The 26,725-nt window shown below is 43.0% G+C and overlaps 1 protein-coding gene across 1 annotated transcript; it reads left to right on the top strand.

The window, feature by feature from the left end:
• The first annotated feature begins 1,008 nt into the window (after positions 1-1,008).
• LOC132884255 (endonuclease domain-containing 1 protein-like) lies at positions 1,009-21,136 on the top strand. Its single transcript, XM_060918072.1, has 3 exons — positions 1,009-1,095; positions 19,721-20,113; positions 20,307-21,136. Exons 2-3 carry the CDS (start codon positions 19,811-19,813, stop codon positions 20,871-20,873), a joined length of 870 nt encoding a protein of 289 aa, XP_060774055.1. The 5' UTR covers positions 1,009-1,095; positions 19,721-19,810; the 3' UTR covers positions 20,874-21,136.
• Positions 21,137-26,725: the final 5,589 nt, after the last annotated feature.

Here is a 26,725-nt window from a genome sequence, read left to right as displayed (position 1 = left end):
AGTTGTTGCAAAAGGTGTTGCATTAAGGTTTGATGCTGGTGTCTTCTTCGGCAGTGGTATGATGGTGGTGGCCTTGAAGCACAGGGGTATGATGGCTTGGCTCAGGAAGGTGTTGTGAATAACTTCCCCCAGTTCTTATTAACATTTAATAACAGTTCTTATTCTCCAGATGGTCCAGGGTCAGGTGCAGTGCTGCCAGTATGGTGTCATCAGTGGAACGGTTAGGGCAGTAGTATGCAAACTGAAGTGGATCAAGTATTTCAGGGAGTCTTGATGTTATGTGGTCCTTGACCAGCTTCTTTAAGTATTTCATTCTGATGGAAGTGAGTGCTATAGGGCGGTAGACATTGAGGGTTGATGCTGGTGTATCACAGTGGTAAACATGGCCTTGTCCCAACTTTTTTGAGATGTGTTGTTGTCATGAAATTTAAAATCACCTAATTTTTCTCTTTAAATGATACATTTTCTCAGTTTAAACATTTGTCTTCTTTGGCAGGGGTATGATGGTGGTGGCCTTGAAGCACGGGGGTACAATGGCTTGGCTCAGGAAGGTGTTGTGAATGTCTGTGAGGACATGCGTTAGTTGGTCTGCACAAGCTTTCCGTGGGTTGACTCTGAGCAGGATCCTCCTGACGTCACTTGGATCAAGACAGAGTACTTCATCATCTAGGCAGCAGTGAACTTATAGTAGCAACAGTTTATTCCAGGTTGATATGATGGCTTGCTTCATTCTTTTTTCTCCCCACTATTGTTGAGTCTTGTCTTAAGTTTCCCTTAATGAACATGACTGCAAGAAGTATGGAATAAAATGCAACACTGTGTGCAATTTCAGGAAAATAATCCACAACAGGGTGGTGTGATGCAGACGAAGTGAAGTGGAATTACTCTTACCACCATGAAGCTGATTATTTCCTCTAACAGAACTGCCCCAAGTGGTTTTAACCAGAACTATTCTTTACACTCCCCTCTCGACCACAACACTACGCGACTGGTGTACATGACCTTCTACAGATAAAGACCACTCGACTAAGATCTCTTCCTGCAATCATCTCACATCTCCTTCTGAACTTCAACATCAAGTTCCAGCAGCTTCTGGTGAGAAACAGGTTGGTTTTATTCATTTTTATACTGGGCATGAATTACTTTCAAGATCTGAAGAGTAAATATGTTAAATAAATAAATCATGCATGATCTGTCCAATTAAATCAGTGGGTGTGGTCCACTCGTGCATCATCTCTCTTTCAGTCTGTATTAGCCTAACATTCAAGAGTCCTGTGTGTCAGAAGGAACATTTTTATAAAACACAGGAACATTGACTTTGTTTTATGGAGGAGTTTCCCATGTCGTTTTTGTAAACCAATACAATACAACAGCATGAAAGTCGAGTCAAGTTTTTAAATCATTTTCAGTCGTCTAATACAGGAGTGTCCATGGTTTTTTCAAAGGAGGGCAGATTAGACGACAACACAATATCAGGGAACTGATCAGTAAAATATACACATCCAGTCAGCTCCATAAATATGTCTAATAAAATACTGTATATTTGGGTTGAAGTTAAATGAATATGAGCTCAATATTCAGACATTCGGCTTTAATGTAAGAGTATTTACATCAGGTGAAGGGTGTAGGAATTACAGTGCTTTTTAAATCCGAATATTTTTGCATTGCCCATGATTTTTCATGATGCTCCATAATGTTAAACCCCTTCATTACCACAATAGTCTCTTGACATATGAGAAATATTTGCACACACATTTGCCCTGGTTTTTGATGAGGAAGTATTCTTATTTCAGTCTCTTTTGAAATTTAGTTTGATTTGTTTTTAAATAATAGTAATATTTATTCATTTTGATTTACCAGTGTATTTTTGACTTCCCATTACAAAGAGCAAAAGTACATCCATAGGTCTGATCTTAATGTACCTCTGCTAGTGACTTCAGGAAGTGTGAAGGATGTGGTTGTGGTGGAAAATATTACCTTCTGAAGAAAACAACAACAACAACAACAACAGTTAAACTCACAGAGACACAGTTGATTCCAGAGTAATATGTTTATGATCACCGCGGCTGGGGAGAAGAGCTTCAGAGAACAAGGTGTTAGATGCCATTAAACAGTTCCCTGCACAGGGCTAGTGTTTCATGACTGGTTACAGGTAGACAAAGGATTTCATGCTAATTGGTCAAATGAAGAGTCTACACCCATAAACCTGATCTTTCTGTCGGTCTACTGATAAGAGCAGGTCTCTCCTTAATTTAAATCAAGTCAAGTCAAGTCAACTTTATTGTCAAATATGCTATACATGCTCGACAAATTTCAGTCCTCTCTGACCCACGGTGCAAACAGGCAATGCAATAAATAAAAAATAAAAATAGAATAATTGAAAAAAAACAAACAATATAAACAGTATAAACACTCTAGATAGAAACTAGACATAGACTAAACACTCAGACAAACAATATAAACAGTATAAATAAACAGTATAAACACTAGATGAGAACAAGACATAGACTAAACACTCAGACAATATAAACAGTATAAACACTAGATAAGAACTACACAAAGACTAAACACTCAAACAGACAATATAAACAGTATAAACACTCTAGATATGAACTAGACGTAGACTAAACACTCATATAGACATACACACACACACACACACACACACACACTCTGGTTCAAATAAACAAAACAGACAAGGGCACTTGAGGTATAGCAGGTAAACATGAAATAAGCAGAATAAACAAACTAGCAGCTGTTAAGGTGAGGTAGTGCGGAATAGTGCAAATGAGCGAGGTAAAGTGAGATGTGCGGTCCCTGAGTTCAGTGTGTTAATGAACGATGAGGTGTGTGTGTGTGTGTGTGTGTGTGTGTGTGTGTGTGTGTGTGTGTGTTGGGGGGGAAACTGTGAGGATGACATGTCAGATACTGAAGGGGGGGCAGGGGGGTGTGCGAGCAGAATCTGTGGCAGGGGGCAGAGGGGGGAGGAGGGGCAGAACAGGGAGGGAGTTGAGCCTCCTGACCGCCTGGTGAAAGAAACTGTTCTTGAGCCTGCTGGTTTTGGCCCGGAGACTCCGCAGTCTCCTCCCCGACGGCAGCAGGCTGAAGAGGCTGTGAGATGGGTGGGTGGGGTCACCTGCAATCCTGATGGCTTTGCGGGTGAGGCGGGAGTTATAAATATCCATTAGAGAAGGGAGAGAGACACCAATGATCCTCTCAGCTGCTCTCAGGATGCGCTGCAGAGACTTGCAGCAGGACACGGTGCAGGCGCCGTACCACACGGTGTTGCAGCTGGTCAGGATGTTCTCGATGGTGCCTCTGTAGAAAGTGTGCATGATGGGGGCCGGGGCTCTTGCTCTCCTCAGTTTGCGGAGGAAGTACAGACGCTGTTGGGCTTTTTTGGCCAGTGATGCGGTGTTGTTGCTCCAGGACAGGTCTTCAGAGATGTGCACACCCAGAAACTTGGTGCTGCTCACCCTCTCCACTGCAGCACCGTCGATAGATAGTGGAGCATGCTGGGTGTGCTCTCTCCTGAAGTCCACAACAATCTCCTTCGTCTTCTCCACGTTCAGACGGAGATTGTTGTCCTTGCACCACATGGCCAAGCGGCTCACCTCACTCCTGTAGATTGTCTCATCGTCATTGTTGATGAGACTCACCACAGTTGTGTCATCCGCAAACTTAATGAAGAGATTTGAGCTGGATGTTGGTGTGCAGTCGTGGGTCAGCACAGTGAAGAGGAGGGGGCTTAGCACACATCCTTGGGGGGCCCCCGTGTTCAGTGTGATGGTGCTGGAGGAGTTGCTGCCGACCCGTACAGTCTGTGGTCTCCCCGTCAGGAAGTCCAGCAGCCGGTTGCACAGGGAGGTGTTGAGTCCCAGCTGGTCCAGTTTATGAATGAGCTGCTGAGGAATGATTGTGTTGAATGCTGAGCTAAAGTCTATGAACAGCATTCTGACATACGAGTCTTTTGTCTCCAGGTGGGTGAGGGCTGAGTGGAGGGCAGTGGAGATGGCGTCATTGGTCGAACGGTTGGACTGATATGCAAACTGGAAAGGGTCCAGGGCGGGGGGGAGGGCAGACTTGATATGCCTCATGACTAGCCGTTTGAAGCACTTCATGAGGATGGGAGTGAGTGCGACAGGGCGGTAGTCATTGAAGCTGGAGGGAGACGGCTTCTTCGGGACCAGGATGACGGTGGTGGTTTTGAGGCACGTGGGGACAACAGCCTGGCTTAGCGAGATGTTGAAGATGTCTGTAAAGACATCTGTGAGCTCCTCGGCACAGTCTCTCAGGACACGACCAGGAATGTTATCAGGACCCGGGGCTTTTCATGCATTTGTCGTCCTGAGAGCTCTCCTCACGCTGTCTGGGGACAGCGTCAACCCCTGGTCGCCAACACCTGGCAAGGGCTTGTAGTCTGTGATGGTCTGAATCCCCCGCCACAGGTTCCTGGTGTCTCTGCTGTCGTTGAAATGGTCAGCAATGTGCCTGGAATACTGTCTCTTGGCCACCCTGATGCCTCGTGACAGATTGGCCCTAGCTGTCCTCAGGCCCACCGCGTCCCCAGCTCTGAAGGCGGCGTTCCGAGCCCACAGGAGCCTATGGACTTCCCCTGTCAGCCATGGCTTCTGATTGGCCCGAATGGAGATGGTTCTGGTGACCGTAACGTCGTCCATGCACTTCCTCATGTAGGCAGTGACAGTCTCCGTGTACTCCTGGAGGTCTGTGATGTTGCTGTAGGTGGCCGCCTGTCTGAACATGCTCCAGTCAGTGGTGGAAAAACAGTCCTGGAGTGCCTCTGAGGACCCCTCTGGCCACACACATCTGTTTTGTAGCTGGTTTGGTAACTTTAACCAGCGGCCTGTATGCTGGCATTAGCATAACAGTGGAGTGATCTGAGGCCCCAAGGTGGGAAAGGAGTAGAGCTTTGTAGGCATCTTTATGCATGGTGTAAACATTGTCCAGAGTATTGTTTCCACGTGTGGGAAAGTTGATATGTCCATAGAGTTTTGGAAACACGCTTTTGGGGTTTGCATGGTTGAAATCCCCAGCCAGGATGAGGAAAGCATCTGGGTGGGCTGTCTGCTGCTCACTGATGTGCTGATAGAGTTCATTCAGTGCTTCACTCCTATTGTTATTGGAGCCGGGAGGGATGTATAATGCTACCAGCAATATGGCTGTAAATTCCCTCGGCAGGTAGAATGGCTGGCACTTAATAATCATAAACTCCACCAGAGGTGAGCAGTGTTTGCAGACCACAACAGCATCACGGCACCAGGCATCACTGATGTAAACAGAGAGTCCTCCGCCGCGAGTCTTCCCCCCCTCGACTAGCGCTCTGTCTGACCGGTAGCATGTTAGCCGGGCTAGCTGAATGGCACAGTCCGGGACGCTGTCATTAAGCCATGTTTCCACAAACACAAGGACACAGCACTTACTCACAGACTTAAAAGATGAGCGGAGCAGGCGGACATAATCCAGCTTGTTGTCCAGCGAGCGTACATTGGCCAGAGTGATGGTAGGGACAGCCGGCCGGTGAGGGCTAGCCACTAGCCTAGCTCGGATACCTCCGCGCTTGCCTCTCTTCTGCTTCCACATGTTCCACCTGTGGCGCTTCCACTGCGGGCTGGATGCAGGAGTGGGGATCGGTGCTTGAGCAGGCCTCCGGAGCAAACCGTAGCCGCATAGCACTTCCGCGTCTGCTGGATTTATATCCGTGAATATATTTCTGCGGATGTCGAGCAGAAACTCATGGGAGTATGTGCACCTTGAGACTAATGTACGCGACAAAGACGAACAGATACACACTGTTTTAAAACACAAAAAACACGAAAACACCATTCTGTCGGGACAGAGAGGAGCCGCTGCATGTGTGCGCGCCACCATCTTGTACTTAAGTTACAATGTACAACCCCGATTCCAAAAAAGTTGGGACAAAGTACAAATTGTAAATAAAAACGGAATGCAATGATGTGGAAGTTTCAAAATTCCATATTTTATTCAGAATAGAACATAGATGACATATCAATTGTTTAAACTGAGAAAATGTATCATTTAAAAAGAAAAATTAGGTGATTTTAAATTTCATGACAACAACACATCTCAAAAAAGTTGGGACAAGGCCATGTTTCCCACTGTGAGACATCCCCTTTTCTCTTTACAACAGTCTGTAAACGTCTGGGGACTGAGGAGACAAGTTGCTCAAGTTTAGGGATAGGAATGTTAACCCATTCTTGTCTAATGTAGGATTCTAGTTGCTCAACTGCCTTAGGTCTTTTTTGTCGTATCTTCCGTTTTATGATGCACCAAATGTTTTCTATGGGTGAAAGATCTGGACTGCAGGCTGGCCAGTTCAGTACCCGGACCCTTCTTCTACGCAGCCATGATGCTGTAATTGATGCAGTATGTGGTTTGGCATTGTCATGTTGGAAAATGCAAGGTCTTCCCTGAAAGAGACGTCGTCTGGATGGGAGCATATGTTGCTCTAGAACCTGGATATACCTTTCAGCATTGATGGGGTCTTTTCAGATGTGTAAGTTGCCCATGCCACACGCACTAATGCAACCCCATACCATCAGAGATGCAGGCTTCTGAACTGAGTGCTGATAACAACTCGGGTCGTCCTTCTCCTCTTTAGTCTGAATGACACGGCGTCCCTGATTTCTATAAAGAACTTCAAATTTTGATTCGTCTGACCACAGAACAGTTTTCCACTTTGCCACAGTCCATTTTAAATGAGCCTTGGCCCAGAGAAGATGTCTGCGCTTCTGGATCGTGTTTAGATACGGCTTCTTCTTTGAACTATAGAGTTTTAGCTGGCAACGGCGGATGGCACGGTGAATTGTGTTCACAGATAATGTTCTCTGGAAATATTCCTGAGCCCATTTTGTGATTTCCAATACAGAAGCATGCCTGTATGTGATGCAGTGCCGTCTAAGGGCCCGAAGATCACGGGCACCCGGTATGGTTTTCCGGCCTTGACCCTTACGCACAGAGATTCTTCCAGATTCTCTGAATCTTTTGATGATATTATGCACTGTAGATGATGATGTGTTCAAACTCTTTGCAATTTTACACTGTCGAACTCCTTTCTGATATTGCTCCACTATTTGTCGGCGCAGAATTAGGGGGATTGGTGATCCTCTTCCCATCTTTACTTCTGAGAGCCGCTGCCACTCCAAGATGCTCTTTTTATACCCAGTCATGTTAATGACCTATTGCCAATTGACCTAATGAGTTGCAATTTGGTCCTCCAGCTGTTCCTTTTTTGTCCCTTTAACTTTTCCAGCCTCTTATTGCCCCTGTCCCAACTTTTTTGAGATGTGTTGCTGTCATGAAATTTCAAATGAGCCAATATTTTGCATGAAATTTCAAAATGTCTCACTTTCGACATTTGATATGTTGTCTATGTTCTATTGTGAATACAATATCAGTTTTTGAGATTTGTAAATTATTGCATTCCGTTTTTATTTACAATTTGTACTTTGTCCCAACTTTTTTGGAATCGGGGTTGTATTTTATGTATTCAATGGTTCTTGAGTTCTCCTTTCTCCAGGTAGATTTCTGCTTTCCATCACCTCAAACACCACAAATGCTCCTCACACGCTCCTCCACTGTGTATCAGGATGAAGCTCCTTGCTCTGGTGCTCCTGCTTTCCACTTTCTCCTCACTGACCCTGATGGAGGTGGTGAGCAATTTTGGACAATGTTCCAAGTTCTTCATCCGAAGCCCAAATAAAAGAAGCACGATCATCACCCCAACAGTTTTCAAAGGGTATCAGTATAAGAAGATTTGTCAGCGCTGGAAACAGGCATACAGATTTGCAACACTCTATGACACTGAGCACAGGATCCCAGTCTACTCAGCCTACAAATACACTGGGTATCAGAAAACCGTCTGAAACAAAGAGTGGAAAAATGAGCCCCAGGTGAGTGGAGCATTGTCTATACAAGCCATGTGTGACTGAGAAGCTGCTGAGGTGCTTGACTGCCCTTTAAAAAAAAAAAAACTGATCATGATGCTCACAAATGATTCAGCCTTTTTAAATGTGTCACTCAGAATCAGAATGAGTCACTGAGTCGTTCTGTTATTTCATTTCATTTCATTTCATTTCCTGCTTCACAATTCAGTATGTTCTGTCCATGAAGTCAACATCAAGGGAAACCTTTTTCACAAACTCTCTTTGAAAGCTAAAACCTTCCTGTGCTGCACGTTTTAGTGTTTCTGATTCCCATCAAGGACGTGTTAGTGAGTTTTCACCACTGAACTCTACCTAAAAATCCGGAGAGCTCATAGGCTCATCAGAGTGAAGCCATCTGTCCACCATATTACCACTCCCATCGTGAAGCAGAACAGTCATTTAGACTACTGGAAGCTACACAAAACCAGAGAAGTTATTTCTGGAGTTGGTGAGAAAAAATACAAGCACAATGGCTGCATGTTCAGCAGTGAACTGTACAAACCATCAAGTCAGAGGTTGTGGACGGACATTTCATCTGTGAGTATTGATCGTGTGTGATCATTGATACAGGTGTGCGCACAGTGCTGTTTGCGTGGACCCCCATAGCATTTTATGATGGTTTGCAAGAGTGAAAGAAAAAAATAACAAAAAAAATCTGTGTCATCGTCTTGTCTGTTTTTGTTGAAAATCTGACATTGATGTCTGGAATGAACACTGTGACTGGGTCAGATTTTCAGTGGAAATGTCCTGGACTGGATCAAAGCCAAAGTCTTTGATATTGAATGTGAGAGCTCAAGCTCAACGGCTCAAATTCAAAAAGTAAAACGAACGGAGTAAACGAGCCTCAGGAGCCTAAATGAAAGAAGGACCGTAGCCTTAGGCAGAAATGGCAGTGAGGGATGCAAATAAAAAGAGAGATGTTATTGTTCTAGTTTGGTCAGGAGTTATTTTCTTTTACTGAAGACTAAGCACAACTGACAATGTAGATCATCACTTGCACAAATTGACAAAATGGGTTAGATTGTCTGTTTTAATGATGTGATTTTAGTTTAAATGGAGTGCGAGTAGATTGATAAGTACTCTTAAATCAGGGTTGGTCATATGTCCCAGTCAATGGCTTATTTCCCAGACAGCGTCTGATATATGATCTCCTGTACAAAGAAAAACTGAAATAATCTTCATAAAAATAATTATAGTAGTAAACGAGCCGTTCAATAAACTGATTAGAGACTGAACTGGAAAAGGGGGAAAAAAACAATAACAGTGAAGGGGAGCACTATAAAGATATGTAAGGAATGTGGGTAAAGTGGAAAAAATAAGAGGAGGGAATGAAAGGGAAAAAATGTCAGGAGATACTTTTTTCTTGGGGAAAATTTGATCGGATACCACGGTTAAGCACATAAGCCACTTGAATGTGCGTAGTCTACTGCCAAAAGTTGACAAACTTCGTGAGCTAGCTGCCAAAGCTCATCCCAGTGTCATCGGGATTACAGAATCATGGCTGGATGATTCGGTGCTGGATTCGGAGAGTGTTATCCCTGGATACATTACTGTGAAAAAAAGATCGAAATTGCCAAGGTGGGGGAGTTTGTGCCTATGTATATAAAGACATTGCTTTCCACCACAGAAAAGACATTGGTGATAGCCTAGAGACAGTCTGGTTGGAGTTAAGTTTACCAAAGACCAAACCAATTCTTTTCATCGTGTGCTATAGGCCTCCTAAACAAAGTGACTTTTTTGCAGAATTTGAAAGTTCATGCATGAATGTTGACATTTTGAATTGGTCAGAATGTGTTATCATGGGTGATTTCAATGTGGATTATAACAATAAAGGTTTCCCTTGATGTTTACTTCATGGACAGAACACACTGAATTGTGAAGCAAGAAATGAAATGAAATGAAATGAAATGAAATAACGGAACGACTCAGTGACTCATTCTGATTCTGAGTGACACATTTAAAAAGGCTGAATCATCTGTGAGCATCATGATCTGCTGGGATTTTTTTTTAAAGGGCAGTCAAGCACCTCAGCAGCTTCTCAGTCACACATGGCTTGTACGGTATATACAATGCTCCACTCACCTGGGGCTCATTTTTCCACTCTTCATTTTGATTGGTTTTCTGATACCCAGTGTATTTGTAGGCTGAGTAGACTGGGATCCTGCGCTCAGTGTCATAGAGCGTTGCAAATCTGTATGCCTGTTTCCAGCACTGACAAATCGTCTTATACTGATACCCTTTGAAAACTGTTGGGGTGATGATCATGCTTCTTTTATTTGGGCTTCGGATGAAGAACTCAGAACACTTAGACTTGTCAAAAGCCTTCACCACCTCTGTCAGGGTCAGCGAGGAGAAAGCAGAGAGCAGGAGCACCAGAGCGAGGAGCTTCATCTTGATACACGATGGAGGAGTGTGTGAGGAGTGTGGGAGGTGATGGAAAGCAGAAATCTACCTGAAGAAAAGAGAACACGAGAACCAAAAGACAATTTCAAGACAAACAGTTGCTGAACTCCATCTTGACTTTGTTTAGTCAGGTATATCGATTAGCAAATGGTACTTTCTAATTTGTTTATTCAACGCAATGTTTTTTGCTTTAAATAGTGCAATTGTGTTTGGGAATATATTATTTGCTCTTAATTTACACAATGGATGAGTAAAATGTACTGATAAAAAATGTGAGCAGAGTGTTTATCGTGCATGCAGACAGTTGGCTGCAAGGTGCTGCTTTTGACTGGGGTAAAATTCATTTCGTATTTAGACATTTGGGTTTTTGCGGTCAGTAAACACACACACACGTGCATATACACACTGCTCGCTCTCCCTCTCTCGCTCTGCACTGCATGCTGGGAGTTTGCTGGTGGAGGATGTGGTGAGGTTGGCTGAGAGCTTACATTTCTCTTTCTTACTTTTTTGCTATTCTTTCTTGTATTATTTACTAATTGTTTTGAACCCCCATCAGCTCCATCACTGCCTCAGACTGAACCAGCTCCGACTGAAGAGCACTCACAGCCTGCTCCTCCAGAAGCTCATCCTGATGTTATAGTAGAAGCTGAGACAGAGGAGGGAACACAGGGGACATGCTCTGAGATGGCTTTAGAAAGCTCACAGTGTGGCAATAAGACAGAGACCTAGCTCAGGGACATCGAGAGCAGCTCTGATGAAGATACGGACACCTCTGAGTAAATCCTGTAACAACTCTCAATTATACACAGTATCTCAAATAAATTCATTCCTAGACTTGACCAAAGGCGCCAGAAAACCCCAACTCAGTGTTTTCTTCCCAAATTTGTCACGTTTCTATCTGTCCTGTCACGGAGCCATGCAGCATGCAACCCTGGAAGTAGAGCCCTGCACTCTCGCGGGACCCGCCGCAAAGCAGTGCGGCGCGGGACAAATTTTGAAAGCTCATTGCGGGCGCGGGCGGGACCGGAAGTGCACATATGTGCGTGCGGGCAGGAGCGGGAGTGCACATATGCGGCGCGGGCGGTAGCGGTAATAAGCTGCAGTCCCGCTAACTAAAAACGTGTTTGAAATAAAATTTATAAATTATTAATTTATGTCTATCATATATAATTTGTGCTGGATATTTTATTTGCCATTAATAAAAACACTTTAAGATGCCTAAATTTGCTGAGAGAGTCAGATTGCCAGATTGAGTGAGGAATGGCATCTTAAATTTGCCATTGATCACCCTAACGGGCAATCCTTTGATCACTCTAATGACTCGCCGTTCACACCCAGCCTCCACTAACATGATGCCTCAATCACACCTGAGATGAGCTGGTCATCAGAATTCTGGTTCTGATCCAGGAGAGGATAAATATCTCTTGTACGTTTCCGATTCTTTTCCTCTTCCGTGTTTGAGATCTCCGATCATGGCAGAAGAGCAGAGCTCCTCTACTGAATCTCACAGTGCTTCAAAAGTAAGTGCTGGTTTAAAAAGAGGTGCATTTACCGTTAAAAAGTCAAGAGTCCTGAAATCGGACATTTGGAAGTCGTCCTCACTCGTGTACGACGCGGATGGAACTCAGCTGCCCTTTGCTTGCTGTGATAAGTGCCAAAAGGTTCTGACATACAACGGCCATAAATCAGGTAGTTAGAAATGCTTAACAAATGTAAACTGGCTTAGCCTAATGTTTTGTATGGCTGAACAAATATACCAAATTTCCACTTGGATTTACGTGCTCGCCTGTCTTTTATTATTATTATTATTATTATTATTATTATTATTATTATTATTAGGGCCCGAGCCCGAATGGGCGAAGGCCCTATTGATCTTGTAAGAGTTCACTATTCTTCTTCTTCTTCTTCTTTATTTTTCTCCGCTGTTGAGCCATTTTCGGGGCGCTTGCCATGGGCGAAAACGCACGAAATTTGGCACCAGTTCCGAGAATTGCCACCGTTACTCAGAACCAAAAGCCCAAACTTGGCCGGGCCTCAGGGCCTCTATAGCGCCCCCTAAGTCGTTGTGATTTTGGCCTCCCGCATTAAGGTGCCTGGTTGCCATGTAGTTTGTAGTAGTGGCATGCCATTTGGTACGCATATGTATCTCACTAAGCCGGACAAAAATGTGATGCCAATGCATTAGCCACGACCAACAGGAAGTGAGGTAATTTCACTTTTGTGCGAAATGCATGGCCACGAAGAGGGCGCAACTCCTCCTAGACCGTTCATGGGAATGTCACCAAAATTGATACACATCATCTACAGACACGGCTGACAAAAGTTACTAAATACGTTTCACGTAGGATAAACCGTTCAGAAGTTATACGTCAATCAATTTTCAATGCACAATTTTACATGCTTAAAAATTCATAACAAATCTTCTAATTGCTCAAAACTGCTCATACTTCACACGCAAATCACTCGTTGGGCTTCTGACATGTTACCCAATTTCCGTGATATTTCGCCACTGGGGGCGCTATTTTTGGGCAAAAAATCCAATCTTTCCTCAAATTTGATCACACTTCACGGCCACCCTCTTACTACCTCCCATGTCATGTATACCACATTTTGGGAATTTTCGTCCATGGGGGGCGCTGTTTTTGGCCGACGCAATTGCTCCAAAACGGGTTTTTGGTAAATAATTCCATAATGCTTTTCCTTCACACCACTACCTTGTGATAGTACGTTGCTGTTGTAGACACTTATTTTTCCAACTCATAATCGCTCATGTACAGCATAGCGCCACCTACTGACATGGGAAAAACCAAAAAATTTATTCTTCAAAAATCTATATCTCATCTTCTATTTACTCAATTGTCATCAAACTTCATACGCAAACTCTTCATAGCTCACCTGACATATACGCCAAATTTTGTGCACTTTCGCCCCTGGGGGTGCTGGTTATGGCAAAAATGATATTGCAGCTTCTGATTTGTCAAACTTGGCAAGCAAACTCTTTACAAGACCCTTATTGGGGCGCTTGCCATGGTCGACAACGCACGAAATTTGGCTCCTTTTCCTTAGACTGCCACCGCTACTGAGAACCAAAAGCCCAGATCCAGGCGGGCCTCAGGGCCTCTATAGCGCCCCCTAACGTGTTGTGATTTTTGCCTCTCGCATTAAGGTGCCTGCTTGGCATATAGTTTCTAGTTATTATTATTATTATTATTATTATTAGGGCCCGAGCACCGTACAGTGCGAGACCCTATTGTTTTTGAAGGATTATTATTATTATTATTATTATTATTATTAGGGCCCGAGCACCGTGCAGTGCGAGACCCTATTGTTGCCATGTGTCCAATTCTGTGCTTTGTCGCCATTGTGGGAGTAATGTCTCTTGCCGAAGAAGCTGTGGAAGGTATTTCGCGGGGACGCATGCCCCCGCCCCCCTTGGCCGCTGGCGCGAGGGCCCGTCAAGGCCGCTTGCGGCTTTAATTATTATTATTATTAGTGCTGTAAAAAATGTCGCGTTATTATCGCGTTAACTTGACTCAATTTTAAAGGCGATATTTTTTTTATCGCGAGATTAACGCTCTGTGACATGATGTAGGTTTTTCATAAGCTTTTGAAACTAGTAGAGATGGGATTTATGGCTCTTTGATGGGATCCGCATCTTTGTGATCCGTTCTTTGAAAAGAGCCGTTCAAAAGACTGGCTCATTTGGCTCTTTTTAAATATTTTTTTCAGTTTTAAGAAGACAGCGTCTGTAAACTCAATGCTATCCCAGAAATCCTTCCTGTAATATGCAAATTTCGCCGCCTCTGATTGGACAGCGCGACGCATCAACAGGCAGAAAAAGTGTAAAAGTACGAAATGTGTTAAGTGAGCTGAAACAGTAAAGATCAGATTCAATGCAATGTTTATCAACGAACAACTTAAAGTTAATATAATAGTGTACTTTATATTATAATTAAGCATGTCAAGCCTACCGTCCCTGTGTAACCTGTCTCTCTCTGATTAGAGTTGTAGACTAACTCAAGCAGGAAATCTTTTCACTGAGTGAAGTGGAAGAAGAGTGAAGTTCGCTTCTCTTGCTAACTCTGCTTTGCAATAAAAAAAAAGCACCATTGGTACAAAGCAAACCCATTCACTTTTTGATACAAATCAGAGAATTACAATGGCTTCTCAGGTGATAAAAGTTCGCGATTAATTATTTTAATCGCTTGATAGCACTTATTATTATTAGAGATACTACATGCTGAATTCAGAAACAAGGTAAATAAAAACAAACGTGAAGTTCACGTTTGTTATTATTTACCTTGTTTCTGAATTCAGCATGTAGCGTCTCTAGTAATAATGAACATGAGCTGTAGATATTTATGCTCAAATCCACTCAACGTAGGGGGCGAGGCACCATCACGCTGTGTCAAGACAAGAACTTCCCTGAGAAATAACGCGAGCGTCTGCATCATGCGGGATTTGCGGGTGGGGGCGGGACAAAATATGGCAAGTGCGGGCGGGAGCGGGACTGAAAATCATAATTCTTTGCGGGCGCGGGCGGGAGTGTGACTGAAAAATCCGACCCGCGCAGACCTCTACCTGGAAGAACTCGACCAACCCAAACAATACCGCTTAAAGAAACTAATGCCAAAAGTAAAAAGAATGATTCAGTGCAAGTCCAAAAAGAAGAGACACTATATTAAAGAGAAGCGAAAGAATCACCGTATATTCCTCAGTGATATTTTTAAGCTCATCATTATGGCATCTCTAAACATCAGCTCTCTTAATATCAACGGCTGTCACAGTACTGAGAAGAGGTTCAGTCTTTTCAGCTTTCTACCACTAAAAAAAGCAAACATCTTTTTCTTTTTTTTTTTACAATAGACCCACACAGACATTAACAATCAGACAGAGTGGCTAACCGAGTGGAAAGGTCAGGGTTTCCTCAGTCATGGGTCAAACATGAGCGCCGAGGTCGCCATACTGCTTTCCCCAGATATTCAAGAACAGCCAGTAAACATCGTAGAAATAGTACCCGGGAGGATGCAGAGAGTAGATATCGATCTCAACAAACTCTCCTTTTCCCTGATCAACATTTACGCTCCCAACGTTGGCACAGACCGTATTCAGTTTTTCAGTTGTCTGAATAAAGCCATCTCAGACATTCCCCAGGAAAGGATCATTATTCTAGCTGGTGATTTCAACTGCACATTGAACCACAGCTTAGACCGTAACCACGATGAACCTCATCCTCACTCAGCAGAGACACTCAGAACCGTAATACAGAACCACAGCCTAGTAGATGTGTGGAGGGAAACTCGACCCACAGACAGACAGTACACCTGGCTAAAATACACCTCTGAAAAGATCCAGACAGCAAGACTGGATAGGTTTTACACTCAGAGTTTCAACAGAGGCAGGTTCTACAACATCCATCCCACTCCACTCTCTGACCATCACTACATCTCTGTCATTGTCACAACCTCACTGAGCACGTTCCGTCAGCATCACTGGCACTTTAACAATACTTTACTACAGGATCACCTTTTTATTCATGCTTTCACACTTTTCTGGGTTTCTTGGAGAGAGAGAAAATCACAGTATTCATCATTAAGTCAGTGGTGGGATGTTGGTAAAATCCAGATCCAGCTTTTTCGCCAACAATACACCAGGAACAACACCAACGAAATCAAGAGGAAGATCAGCCTTCTTAAAAGAGAAATCCTCAAACTAAGCAGTTCAATAAGCAAAGAAGAGGAAACAAGAACAACCACAGAAAAGCTGGAACACAACAAACTTCTCCTGAAACACCTCTATGAAGAAAGAGATCAAGGTGCAATGGTACGAGCAAGGTTAACACAGTTTAATAAAACGGACTCTTCAACTTCTTTCTTCTTTGCATTGGAGAAAAAAATCAGAGGGAAGCACTCCATCAGCCACATAAAACTACCCAGCAGACAAGAAACCACCGACAAAAATAAAATAATCTCACATGCGTTATCGTTCTATGAAGAACTGTACAGCAGCCAGCCATGTGACCCTGATGCCACTGAGGAACTCCTCAGCAGACTACCACAGCTGAGTGAGCATGAGAGGAGTGAACTTGAAGAACCACTCTCACTCAAGGAATTCAGTACAGCCACCCAACAACTGTCAAACGGCAAGTCACCAGGGCTGGATGGTCTGACCTCTGAGTTCTACAAAACCTTCTGGTCTCTCATCGGCCCAGACCTCCACTCGGTCATACAAGAATGCATGGAATCCAAGATCTTACCCCTGAGCCTTAGGAGAGCCGTAATCACCTTTATTCCCAAAAAAGGCGACCTCGGGAGCTTAAAGAACTGGCAACCTGTGTCTCTCCTAGGAATTGACTATACATTTTTTTCAAAGACACTAACAAACCTCTTAAAAACATTTTTGGCCACAATAATCCATGAGGACCAATCATATTGCATCCCTGAACAATCAATCTTCGACAAACTTTTCCTAGTACAAGACCTTTTACACCTCACTAGAATTCATAAAGCAGATGTTGGACTCATCTCATTGGACAAAAAAAGGCATTTGACAGAGTAGACCATGGCTACCTCTTCAAGACCCTTGAAGCCTTTGGCGTTGGATAACGCTTCATCACATGGATCAGGCTGCTTTACACTGATGTGCACAGCATGCTAAAAATAAATGAAACGTTAACACGAACTTTCCCCATACTCAGAGGTGTTCGACAAGGCTGCAGCCTGCCTGGGTTCCTGTACGCACTCTCCATCAAGCCCCTGCTTAAACGCCTGCGAGAAAACCTGCAAGGCTTCTCAGTACTAACTCCTGACGTGTCTGACATGACCACAGTTAAACTCGCAGCAGACACCGATGATGTGACTGTAATAATAATATCTAATGACAACATTAACCATCTGTGTTCTCGCCTCAAGGTCTTTCAGGAAGCATGATCGGCACGCATTAACTGGAACTAAACAAACACTCTACTCGTAGGACAATGGCAGGATGAGAGTCCACCTCGACTACCACAGCAGTGTACATGGAATAAGGAAGGACTACGAATATTGGGAATCTTCCTGGGGACAGAGGAGTAAATGCAGAAGAACTGGGATGGACTGGAAAACAAAGTGTTGGAAAAGCTGGACAAATGGAGATGGATTCAATCATGACTGTCTTATAGGGGCAGAGTCTTGGTCTTAAACAACTTGGCTGCTTCAAAGCTATGGCACCGCCTAACAGTACTGGATCCACCTCCAGAGCTACTACATCAACTCCAGAAGTGCTTTGTGGACTTTGTATGGTACGGTCACCACTGGTTACCAGCCGGTGCACTGAGTTTACCAGCGTGTGAGGGCGGGCAGAGTCTGATCCAACTTCAGTCCAAATTGAAGGCCATGGGGTTACAAGCAGCCTAGAAACTGCTGTACAGTCCTGACACTGTACCGTGGGTGAGGTTTGGACTCTCAGTACTGAGATTTGCAGGCAGGATGGGACTCGACAGGCAAATGTTTTTAATGTCCACTAATGCTACAAAGACTGTGCCAGCCAGAACCTTTTACAAGACTGTCTTTAAAGTCTGGGGCCAGGTTAGAGTATATCGGAAAGACCATTACGGTCTGAACGAGCCACTCTTTTACAACACTTGGTTCCCTGAACAGACCATGTCCAACAGCGAGATCACCACCTTTGTGTCTGCAGGAGAGGCGAAAGTAAGAGACCTCTTTGACCAGGAAAAGAGAGAGTGGTTGCCAGCATCCCAACTGACCAAGGAGATCAGGGCAGATCAGAGAGGATTGTGGGTAACATAATGAAGATGGTGAAAACTCTGTTTCCCATATCACTATAAACGACTATATAACTGGAGGTCCGGAACAGACGTCCTTTCCAGAACTGTACATAACCCCCCGTGAAGCCCCTGACGAAGATATCACAGGGCAACTGCTCTCATATAAAACAGTCAAAAATATCCTACTTTCAACAGCAACAAAAAACAACGATACATCTCTGTTTTACAAAACAAACTTTCCAGAGAGCTGAAAAGCAGAACAGACACAAAATGGCAAACACACCTGCCCATATCTCCACCTCAGTCCCCCTCATGGAGAGTGCTATACAAGAGCCCACTGCCAAAGCGATCCGGAGACCTACAGTGGCGAGTTCTCCACGCTGCAATGCCAATGAACACCTTTCTGTTCAAGTGCAACCTCGCTAGCTCTTCCCTCTGCAACTTCTGTGGACTACCAGACACCATGTTCCACTGCTTCAGTGACTGCCGCCGGCTGGACCGTCTCTTCAACACACTGGAGAGAACCATCAGTAAGCTTGGAGCACCCTTCTCAAAATCCACATTCATCCTCAGATGCAAATATTCCAGCTCACGCCGAGAGCTCTGTACTCTGGTGAACTTTCTGACAGGACAGGCAAAAGTAGCGATCTGGAAATCTTACAGACTAAAGACTGGAGGAAAAGACATGAACACTGTGAACTTCTTTAAAGCACTGACAGAATCACGCATAAAACTAGAGCACGAATTCCACAGACTCAACAGGAACACAGAAACCTTTGAAAAAAAAACCTGGTGTGCAAACAAAGGACTGTTCTCTATAATGGACGATAACAAACTCAATTTTCACTGGTGATCAGTGACCTTTAATATAATCTTTTTTCATGCTGTAAATATGTAAATAATTTTCTTTTAACTATCACAGTTGTAAATAAAGAGCATATAAAAGTCAAAGTCTCTCTCTCTCATCATAAAATATTGGGGGAAAATATTTATTTATTTATTTATTTATTTGGGGGTTTTATACATTTATTTTAAATAACGATGTAAGGCATTAAGAAATGAATAATTTTTAAATTGGCGGCACGGTGGTGTAGTGGTTAGCGCTGTCACCTCACAGCAAGAAGGTCCGGGTTCGAGCCCCGTGGCCAGCGAGGGCCTTTCTGTGTGGAGTTTGCATGTTCTCCCCGTGTCCGCGTGGGTTTCCTCCGGGTGCTCCGGTTTCCCCCACAGTCCAAAGACATGCAGGTTAGGTTAACTGGTGACTCTAAATTGAGCGTAGGTGTGAATGTGAGTGTGAATGGTTGTCTGTGTCTATGTGTCAGCCCTGTGATGACCTGGCGACTTGTCCAGGGTGTACCCCGCCTTTCGCCCGTAGTCAGCTGGGATAGGATCCAGCTCGCCTGCGACCCTGCACAGGATAAGCAGCTGCAGATAATGGATGGAGGGTTACTCAGATCCGCGATGTATTTCGTGTGAAAAACGTGAATGTGTTTTTTGTTTCTTTGTTTAAAGCGATGATTAACAGATTGATGGATGGATTCAGATGATGAACTTGAGTATTGATTGCGTTCCTCTTGTCCTCAGGTAGATTTCTGCTCCCCATCATCTCACACTCCTCACACACACTCCTCACACACACCCCTCACACTCCTCACACACTCCTCCACCGTGTATCAGGATGAAGCTCCTCGCTCTGGTGCTCCTGCTCGCCGCTTTCTCCTCACCGATCCTGACGGAGGTTGTGGGTTCTTTCCAACAATCCTGTCCTAACTTCTTCATCCGAACCCCAGCAAAACAAAATCAGATCATCGTCCCGACTGTCTTCTCTGGACGTCAGTATCAGAAGATTTGTCAGCGCTTGAAAAATAAATACAGATTTGCCACCGTGTATGACACCGTGAGGAGGATCCCTGTTTACTCGGCCTATACGTTCATCAAGAAAGTGATCACTCAACGTTCTGACTGGAAAATTGAACCTCAGGTCAGTCGGTGTGTTTAAATGTTACAGTACTGATTTATTAACATGTGGAGCATTTAAGTACACAGATAATATCAAGTAAATATGCAGCAGTTAAAAGCACACCACTAGTTTCATTTCTGTAAAATCAGATTCTTATGTTTTATTTATCATGAACAGTGTAATTCACTACTGTTTCATTTCTCCTCCTTAACAGCTTGAAGACATCCCTGGATATAAAAAAATCAGAGAGATGATTAAGTCCCCGAGAGATCCCAAAGGTATCTGGAAGCAGGCTGTGGACTCAGATTATGTCGATCGTGGTAATTATACTCGAGGTCATGTGTTTCCAAAAAGCTATGCTGCTGATCAGGTTCAAGCAGATTCCACCTTCACTTTAACCAACATAGCACCACAAAACCAAAGCGACAACGGGCAGTGGGAAAGGCAAGTGGAGAAAAAGATGCTTGAAGACTTGAAAAATGTTTGCAGGCTAGACCAAAATCACCCGGCGTACATTGTGACCGGGGTCGTTCCTGGGAATCAGTCCTTCCAAATAACAAGAAATAATGACAGTTACACAAACGGAATTAACATTCCCAGTCATTATTGGAGCGCTTTCTGTTGCACCAATAAAAAGAATATTAAAGAACGCAAATCAAAGGCCTACATTGCTGAGATGGGGAACTTTTCTGTCCGAGAGCCCTCCATTGACAACCTGAATCGCCGACTCACTTCCTTGTATGGTCAGTCGTTCAGTGTGTTTCCAGGATTACACTGCTGAAATCTGTTTTTAATCTGATCGCTAATATTTTGTTTAGCAGTCAGTTAAAACCCAAATTGATCGCTAAGCTTCTTCTTAACCTGAAATTCTTTCTTTACATCGAAAAAAAGCATAAAAACCGTTTTGCTTAATGAATGCTGATTTTAAAGAAAAGGGAAAAAATGCTGCATTAATCCTGGTACTATTAAAGAAAATAAATAAATAAAGCTATGTCTCATCTGTCTGATGCATTTCTCAGTTAATCATCCTACAGATCTTTTAATAAAACTGGTCGTTTTGTCGCCTCATCATTTCACAAAGTTTTAAGGTGAAATGTCACCTGAGTTCTCAGCTCCTTTATAAAAACGCTGAGCTGTTTCACTGTTGTGAAATTTTCTCAGGCCCTGTCCACACGGCAACGGATTCAGGTGAATCCGATAAAATTTTTTATCGTTTCGGCCTGGCGTCCACACGGCACCGGCGTTTTGGGTGCCCCAAAACGATATTTTTTGAGAACGGTTTCCAGAGTGGAAAAATCTGGCAACGGCGCCGTTGCGAAGTCATCTGGATGAGTAGAACGGATTTGTTTACGATGACGTCACAACCACATGACTAGAACAAGCAGCACTCACTCATTCACGCCGGGTAGAAGAAGGGGTTTATGCGCATGCGTCCTACTTCTTCTATTGTTCTGGTGTCTCCGATGGGACCGTCTTACAGCGCACGTAGAGGTGTGGCATGTGTATTGCATTGTTTTCAGCAAGCGTTGCGTTGCCATATGTACCTGATATTTTACTGATCCATTGCCCATGTGGACGCGATATTTTTTTTACTTGCTAAAAAAAAAATCTCGTTGTCGTGTGGATGTAGCCTCAGAAACCGTTATTCTGTGAGATTCTTCTGATTAGAGTTTTTTTTCAGAATAGTGTGTTGTAAATGCAAGTTTTGCAAGCTTCTTGAAACTGGTTCAAGGTCACTTGATGTTTGTTGAGGTCAGGGGAAAGCGAACTGGTGGTTAAAGATGTTCGAACTTCAACCGTTTCAGGAATGAATAAGTGATGACGTTCAGGAACAGTTTATTTCAGAGTGGTATCACGGCTTTCTTCGCTCTTCTTTCTCTAATAAACGGTCTTCTCTGGTCACATGTTGTTGTGTATTAAAGCTGTTCCTGCTCCTTTCGGTGGAGATAAAGCACCAAGTCCTGACTTGAGGAATAAACTCACCTCAGTTTTGTCCACAGGTTTATTATAGACGCTGTGTTTTCTATCACTCATGTACAAGTCTGTTTATTCCTGTATATATTGTACTGCTCGGCCTCCATGTTGGTGTCACTACTAACGTTTACTGCATTAGGTAACATGAACCGAGGTTCAACTTCAACATGAAGAAATCATCGGTGACATTAAAGAATTAACAAATTATTAACAGATGGTTGTTTCAATGTTAATGTTAAAAAGACTAAAAAAACCAAAAGGAGTGTCATTTTTTTTTCTCCACTAAAGTTACGCGTGTGCATGAGTTCTAGGCAAAAACACTGCAGCTGAAATAAAGCACACACCTGCTCTCATGCATCTCCTTTATTATTATTATTATTATTATTATCCATCCATCCTCTATACCGCTTCTCCGTCAGGGTTGTGGAGGAAGCTGGAGCCAATTCCAGCTGACTTCAGGTGAGAGACAGGGTTAATCATTCACACTCACAGAGTTGACCGAATCTGCATGTCTTTGGACTGTGGGAGGAAACCCATGCAGGCACAAGGATTACACGCAAACTCCACACAGAAGGGCCCCAGTCAACCACGAGGTTCAAACCCAGAACCTTCTTGCTGTGAGGTGACAGTAATAACCACTGCACCACCCATGTTACAGTTTATGTCAATGCCCCAAACCACTCCGTGGCCAGTCAGAGGGGCACAGTAAGAGTGAGAGTGAACGTCAGGCTGATGAAGCTCCTGCTGCACTCCTGCTATGACCTCAGATGCCTCGTCAAAGCAGAAGTGAAACCTCTCTGCTTTATTTTAGTAGAAATACACAGGTGATTTTTTTTAATCGTAATTAAAAAAATCATTTATTTCAAACTTCTAAAGCGGCATTCAAATGCAATAACTTTGCGGCGCAGACTTGTCACTTATCTATGCCAAGTCACATAAAATACTTTGTTTTGAAACAGATAAAAATAAATCCCAATTCCAACCAACGATTTCAGTCTTTATGACTTTATTTATTAACTGATATTAGTACAATGATCGATGTTAATAATCCAGTTGTGATTTGTAATCATCTCCTGAATAAATATCCCAGCAACAATGACAGATGTCTGTCTCTGTGTTGGAAGGAAATAACTGACTGTTTGGATATGTCTGTGTGTCTGGGTGTGTGGACATAATAAAGAGAACAGATAAAGAAATCGAAAGACTGAAAATGAATTTATAAAATCATGACTGAGTGAAAACTGAATGAGACAAAACGAAAAGTCTGTCTTGAAATTGTGCTTCACCACCAGGAGATGGCAGCATCGAGAACCAGCTCCTCCTCATCACGACTCCACATGAGGGAGCAGCTTGATTGCTCCAGAAACACAATCGGTCTCGCTCGTGCTTAGCCACAACACACTCTGAGGCATTTTACATTCACGCTTACACTTATTTAAACCTATTTTACATATTTTCCCTCCCGGTGGTAACTCTCTTATCATGCAGATGCCTCCGACAGACCACGGGTCATGCAGATAGAAGCAGAAATGAGGATTTTGTTTCCTGTTTCTTGTATTTCATATCGTCAGACAAAGGAGAGTCTTGGGAATGAAGGAGTTTGAGCTCTTTACTGCAGATTTCCATACAGGAACATGCAAACTGACATAAATAGATACAGACAGTTACTTGTACACAGAGCAGAAGAGAAAAGCCTGGGCAGCATGGGAGCCATCATGGGTTCAAGTGAATCTCAGGACCAGGGCCTGCTTATTATCAGTCTTTGACAAAGCACACAGCAACAAGCCTTAAATACAAACACAAAATATAGCCACAAGCAGTGATGAAGGGCCTGAGCACCTCCGGTTCCGCGACCCATCACACATGGTCATCATACAACGCACACGCATCTGAGATGTGCGACAAAAGCCTGGGTATCTGATGTATGCACCACCAGTCATGAGTTTTTAGGCAATGAAGTCATTACTGTCCAGGTCCAGATGGTGGCGTTAGAACATAGACAGACTGTGTACGTGTACTGTAGATGACATTATGGTCAGTGTGTAAAGGATCCTGTGAAATGTGGACCTCATCATGTGATATACTCTGCACAACTCGGATTCTCTCCTGGTGTTCTCAGCATGCAGGTGAAATTGTGGATGCTTGTGATAAATCATGGAGCTGTGACTGTGTGGCTACTGTAGATGTGTGTGTGGTAAAGGGCAGGAGTTTCTGTGAATGGAGCTCATTAATTTAACAACTTACGGTATCTACATGATAATTTTGTTGTCACCTTTCGAAATTCCTCTAAAATTGATGGGGTAATATGTAAGAATTTCTGTGACACTTCAGGGAGTAAAAAGTGGAAATGTGTCAAAGTGTTTGCAAATCAGCATGGAGCTGTAACATGTGAGTGTGTAACACGGGCGCAGATAGAGGGGGGGACGGGGGGGATTCGTCCCACCCAGATTTAAATTCACCTCGTTCGGTCCCCCCCACTTATAGGGAGGAAAAAACGTCTATGCTGTCTTTCTTTGCATAAGGCAAACCTCACGGAAAAATCAAAAGACTAATTACCATTCGGTTTATTGAGGTGCACAGCAGCACATACATAGTTGCAACTGCGCAGACTGCACAGGTTCCGAGCTCGAGCTTGGTTGCTATGGTTACCCACAACAAGTTTGACAGGCATATCGGGGACAGCGCCTCCTAGTTCAGGACCCCAACATGGCATGATGAAGGGTGCCAAAAGGCAGAAAACGATCGCATCGTTTTTTCAAAAAAAAAAACGACTGTAAGTAAACTGTGCCTTACTTTATCATATCACCTTGCAATTTTTTGATAGTCTGTTCAAAGTAATGTCGTAGTGAAAGTAAAATCATACGGAGTAGAGATGCCTTTCTGGTAGCCTCCTTCTTTCGGTGGTAGCCTGTAGATACAGTGCTCAGAAGGCAGTTTTAATGTTTAATCTGGCGTTCCCTGCCATAATTTCAGCGAGCATATTGTTTCATAAGGAAACTTTGCAAAGAGTTGTTGACTGACTGCCGCTCACGCAACACACAGGCATAGTTAGAAAGTCAGGATGCACTGGTTTACACTTTACACACACACACGTAGCCCAGCCTCTCGCTATGGTTAACAGTTGGAACTTAGCGGTTTTAAAACTAGTTTTGCAGTTTTGCAATTTCTGTGCGTGATGATAATGTGCAAACTTTGGATTTCCATAGGCTATGTTAAAATGTTATCATTGTCCTGGCCTGCAGGTAGTTCCTGGTGATGGCAGTGAGGGAGGTGAAATAACATGTATACACACTACCGTTCAAAAGTTTGGGGTCACCCAGACAATTTTGTGTTTTCCATGAAAAGTCACACTTTTATTTACCACCATAAGTTGTAAAATGAATAGAAAATATAGTCAAGACATTTTTCTGGCCATTTTGAGCATTTAATCGACCCCACAAATGCGATGCTCCAGAAACTCAATCTGCTCAAAGGAAGGTCAGTTTTATAGCTTCTCTAAAGAGCTCAACTGTTTTCAGCTGTGCTAACATGATTGTACAAGGGTTTTCTAATCATCCATTAGCCTTCTGAGGCAATGAGCAAACACATTGTACCATTAGAACACTGGAGTGAGAGTTGCTGGAAATGGGCCTCTATACACCTATGGAGATATTGCACCAAAAACCAGACATTTGCAGCTAGAATAGTCATTTACCACATTAGCAATGTATAGAGTGGATTTCTGATTAGTTTAAAGTGATCGTCATTGAAAAGAACAGTGCTTTTCTTTCAAAAATAAGGACATTTCAAAGTGACCCCAAACTTTTGAACGGTAGTGTGTGTGTATATATATATATATATATATATATATATATATATATATATATATATATATATATATATATGAGTGATTCCACGCTTATGGGTACTGAAATGGGGACATGAACTTATTTTTAAAAATTCACCTAAAACCATTTCTTTTTTTTACCATCAGGTCACAAAACATGTAATCTTTAATGAATGATATGTTAAAAGATAACTTTAATTTTCTGAGATGCAATAAAAACATATTTATATGCCAAAGTCAGAACGTAACAGAAGTGTTGTGGACATATATATATTCTCAATTTTAACAATGTAGAATTACTTTTTGAAACATAGGAAGGTGATGTTTTAGCAAATATAATTAATAAACATGTGTAGTAGAATAAACATACACATTCTTTCAATAAGATTAACATGGTATATAGCTAGATTGTAATTAATTTGTAACAGACACGAGATGGACAGTCGTAACAGAAGTAATGTAACAGACATCATTTTGGAACTCATAGGCTTGACTTTGGCATATAAATATGTTTTTATTACATCTCAGAAAATTAAAGTTATCTTTTAACATATCATTCATTAAAGATTACATGTTTTGTGACCTGATGGTAAAAAAAGAAATGGTTTTAGGTGAATAAGTTCATGTCCCCATTTCAGTACCCATAAGCGTGGAATCACTCATGTATATATATATATACACAAAATAGAATAATTTGCTGACAGCTCAGTCCCCCCCAGTTCAAAAATCCTATCTGCGCCCCTGGTGTGTAAGATCTGACGTGAACTTGCACATATCAGATGGGTTGATTTAGAGCAATAGGAACAGACAGTGTATTGTGTACGTAGGACATA

Source organism: Neoarius graeffei, chromosome 4, assembly GCF_027579695.1.
Source record: "Neoarius graeffei isolate fNeoGra1 chromosome 4, fNeoGra1.pri, whole genome shotgun sequence".
Classification (NCBI taxonomy): Eukaryota; Metazoa; Chordata; class Actinopteri; order Siluriformes; family Ariidae; genus Neoarius; species Neoarius graeffei.
The sequence above is the reverse complement of the archived record's forward strand: the minus strand, read 5'-3'. Positions and strand labels throughout refer to the sequence as shown.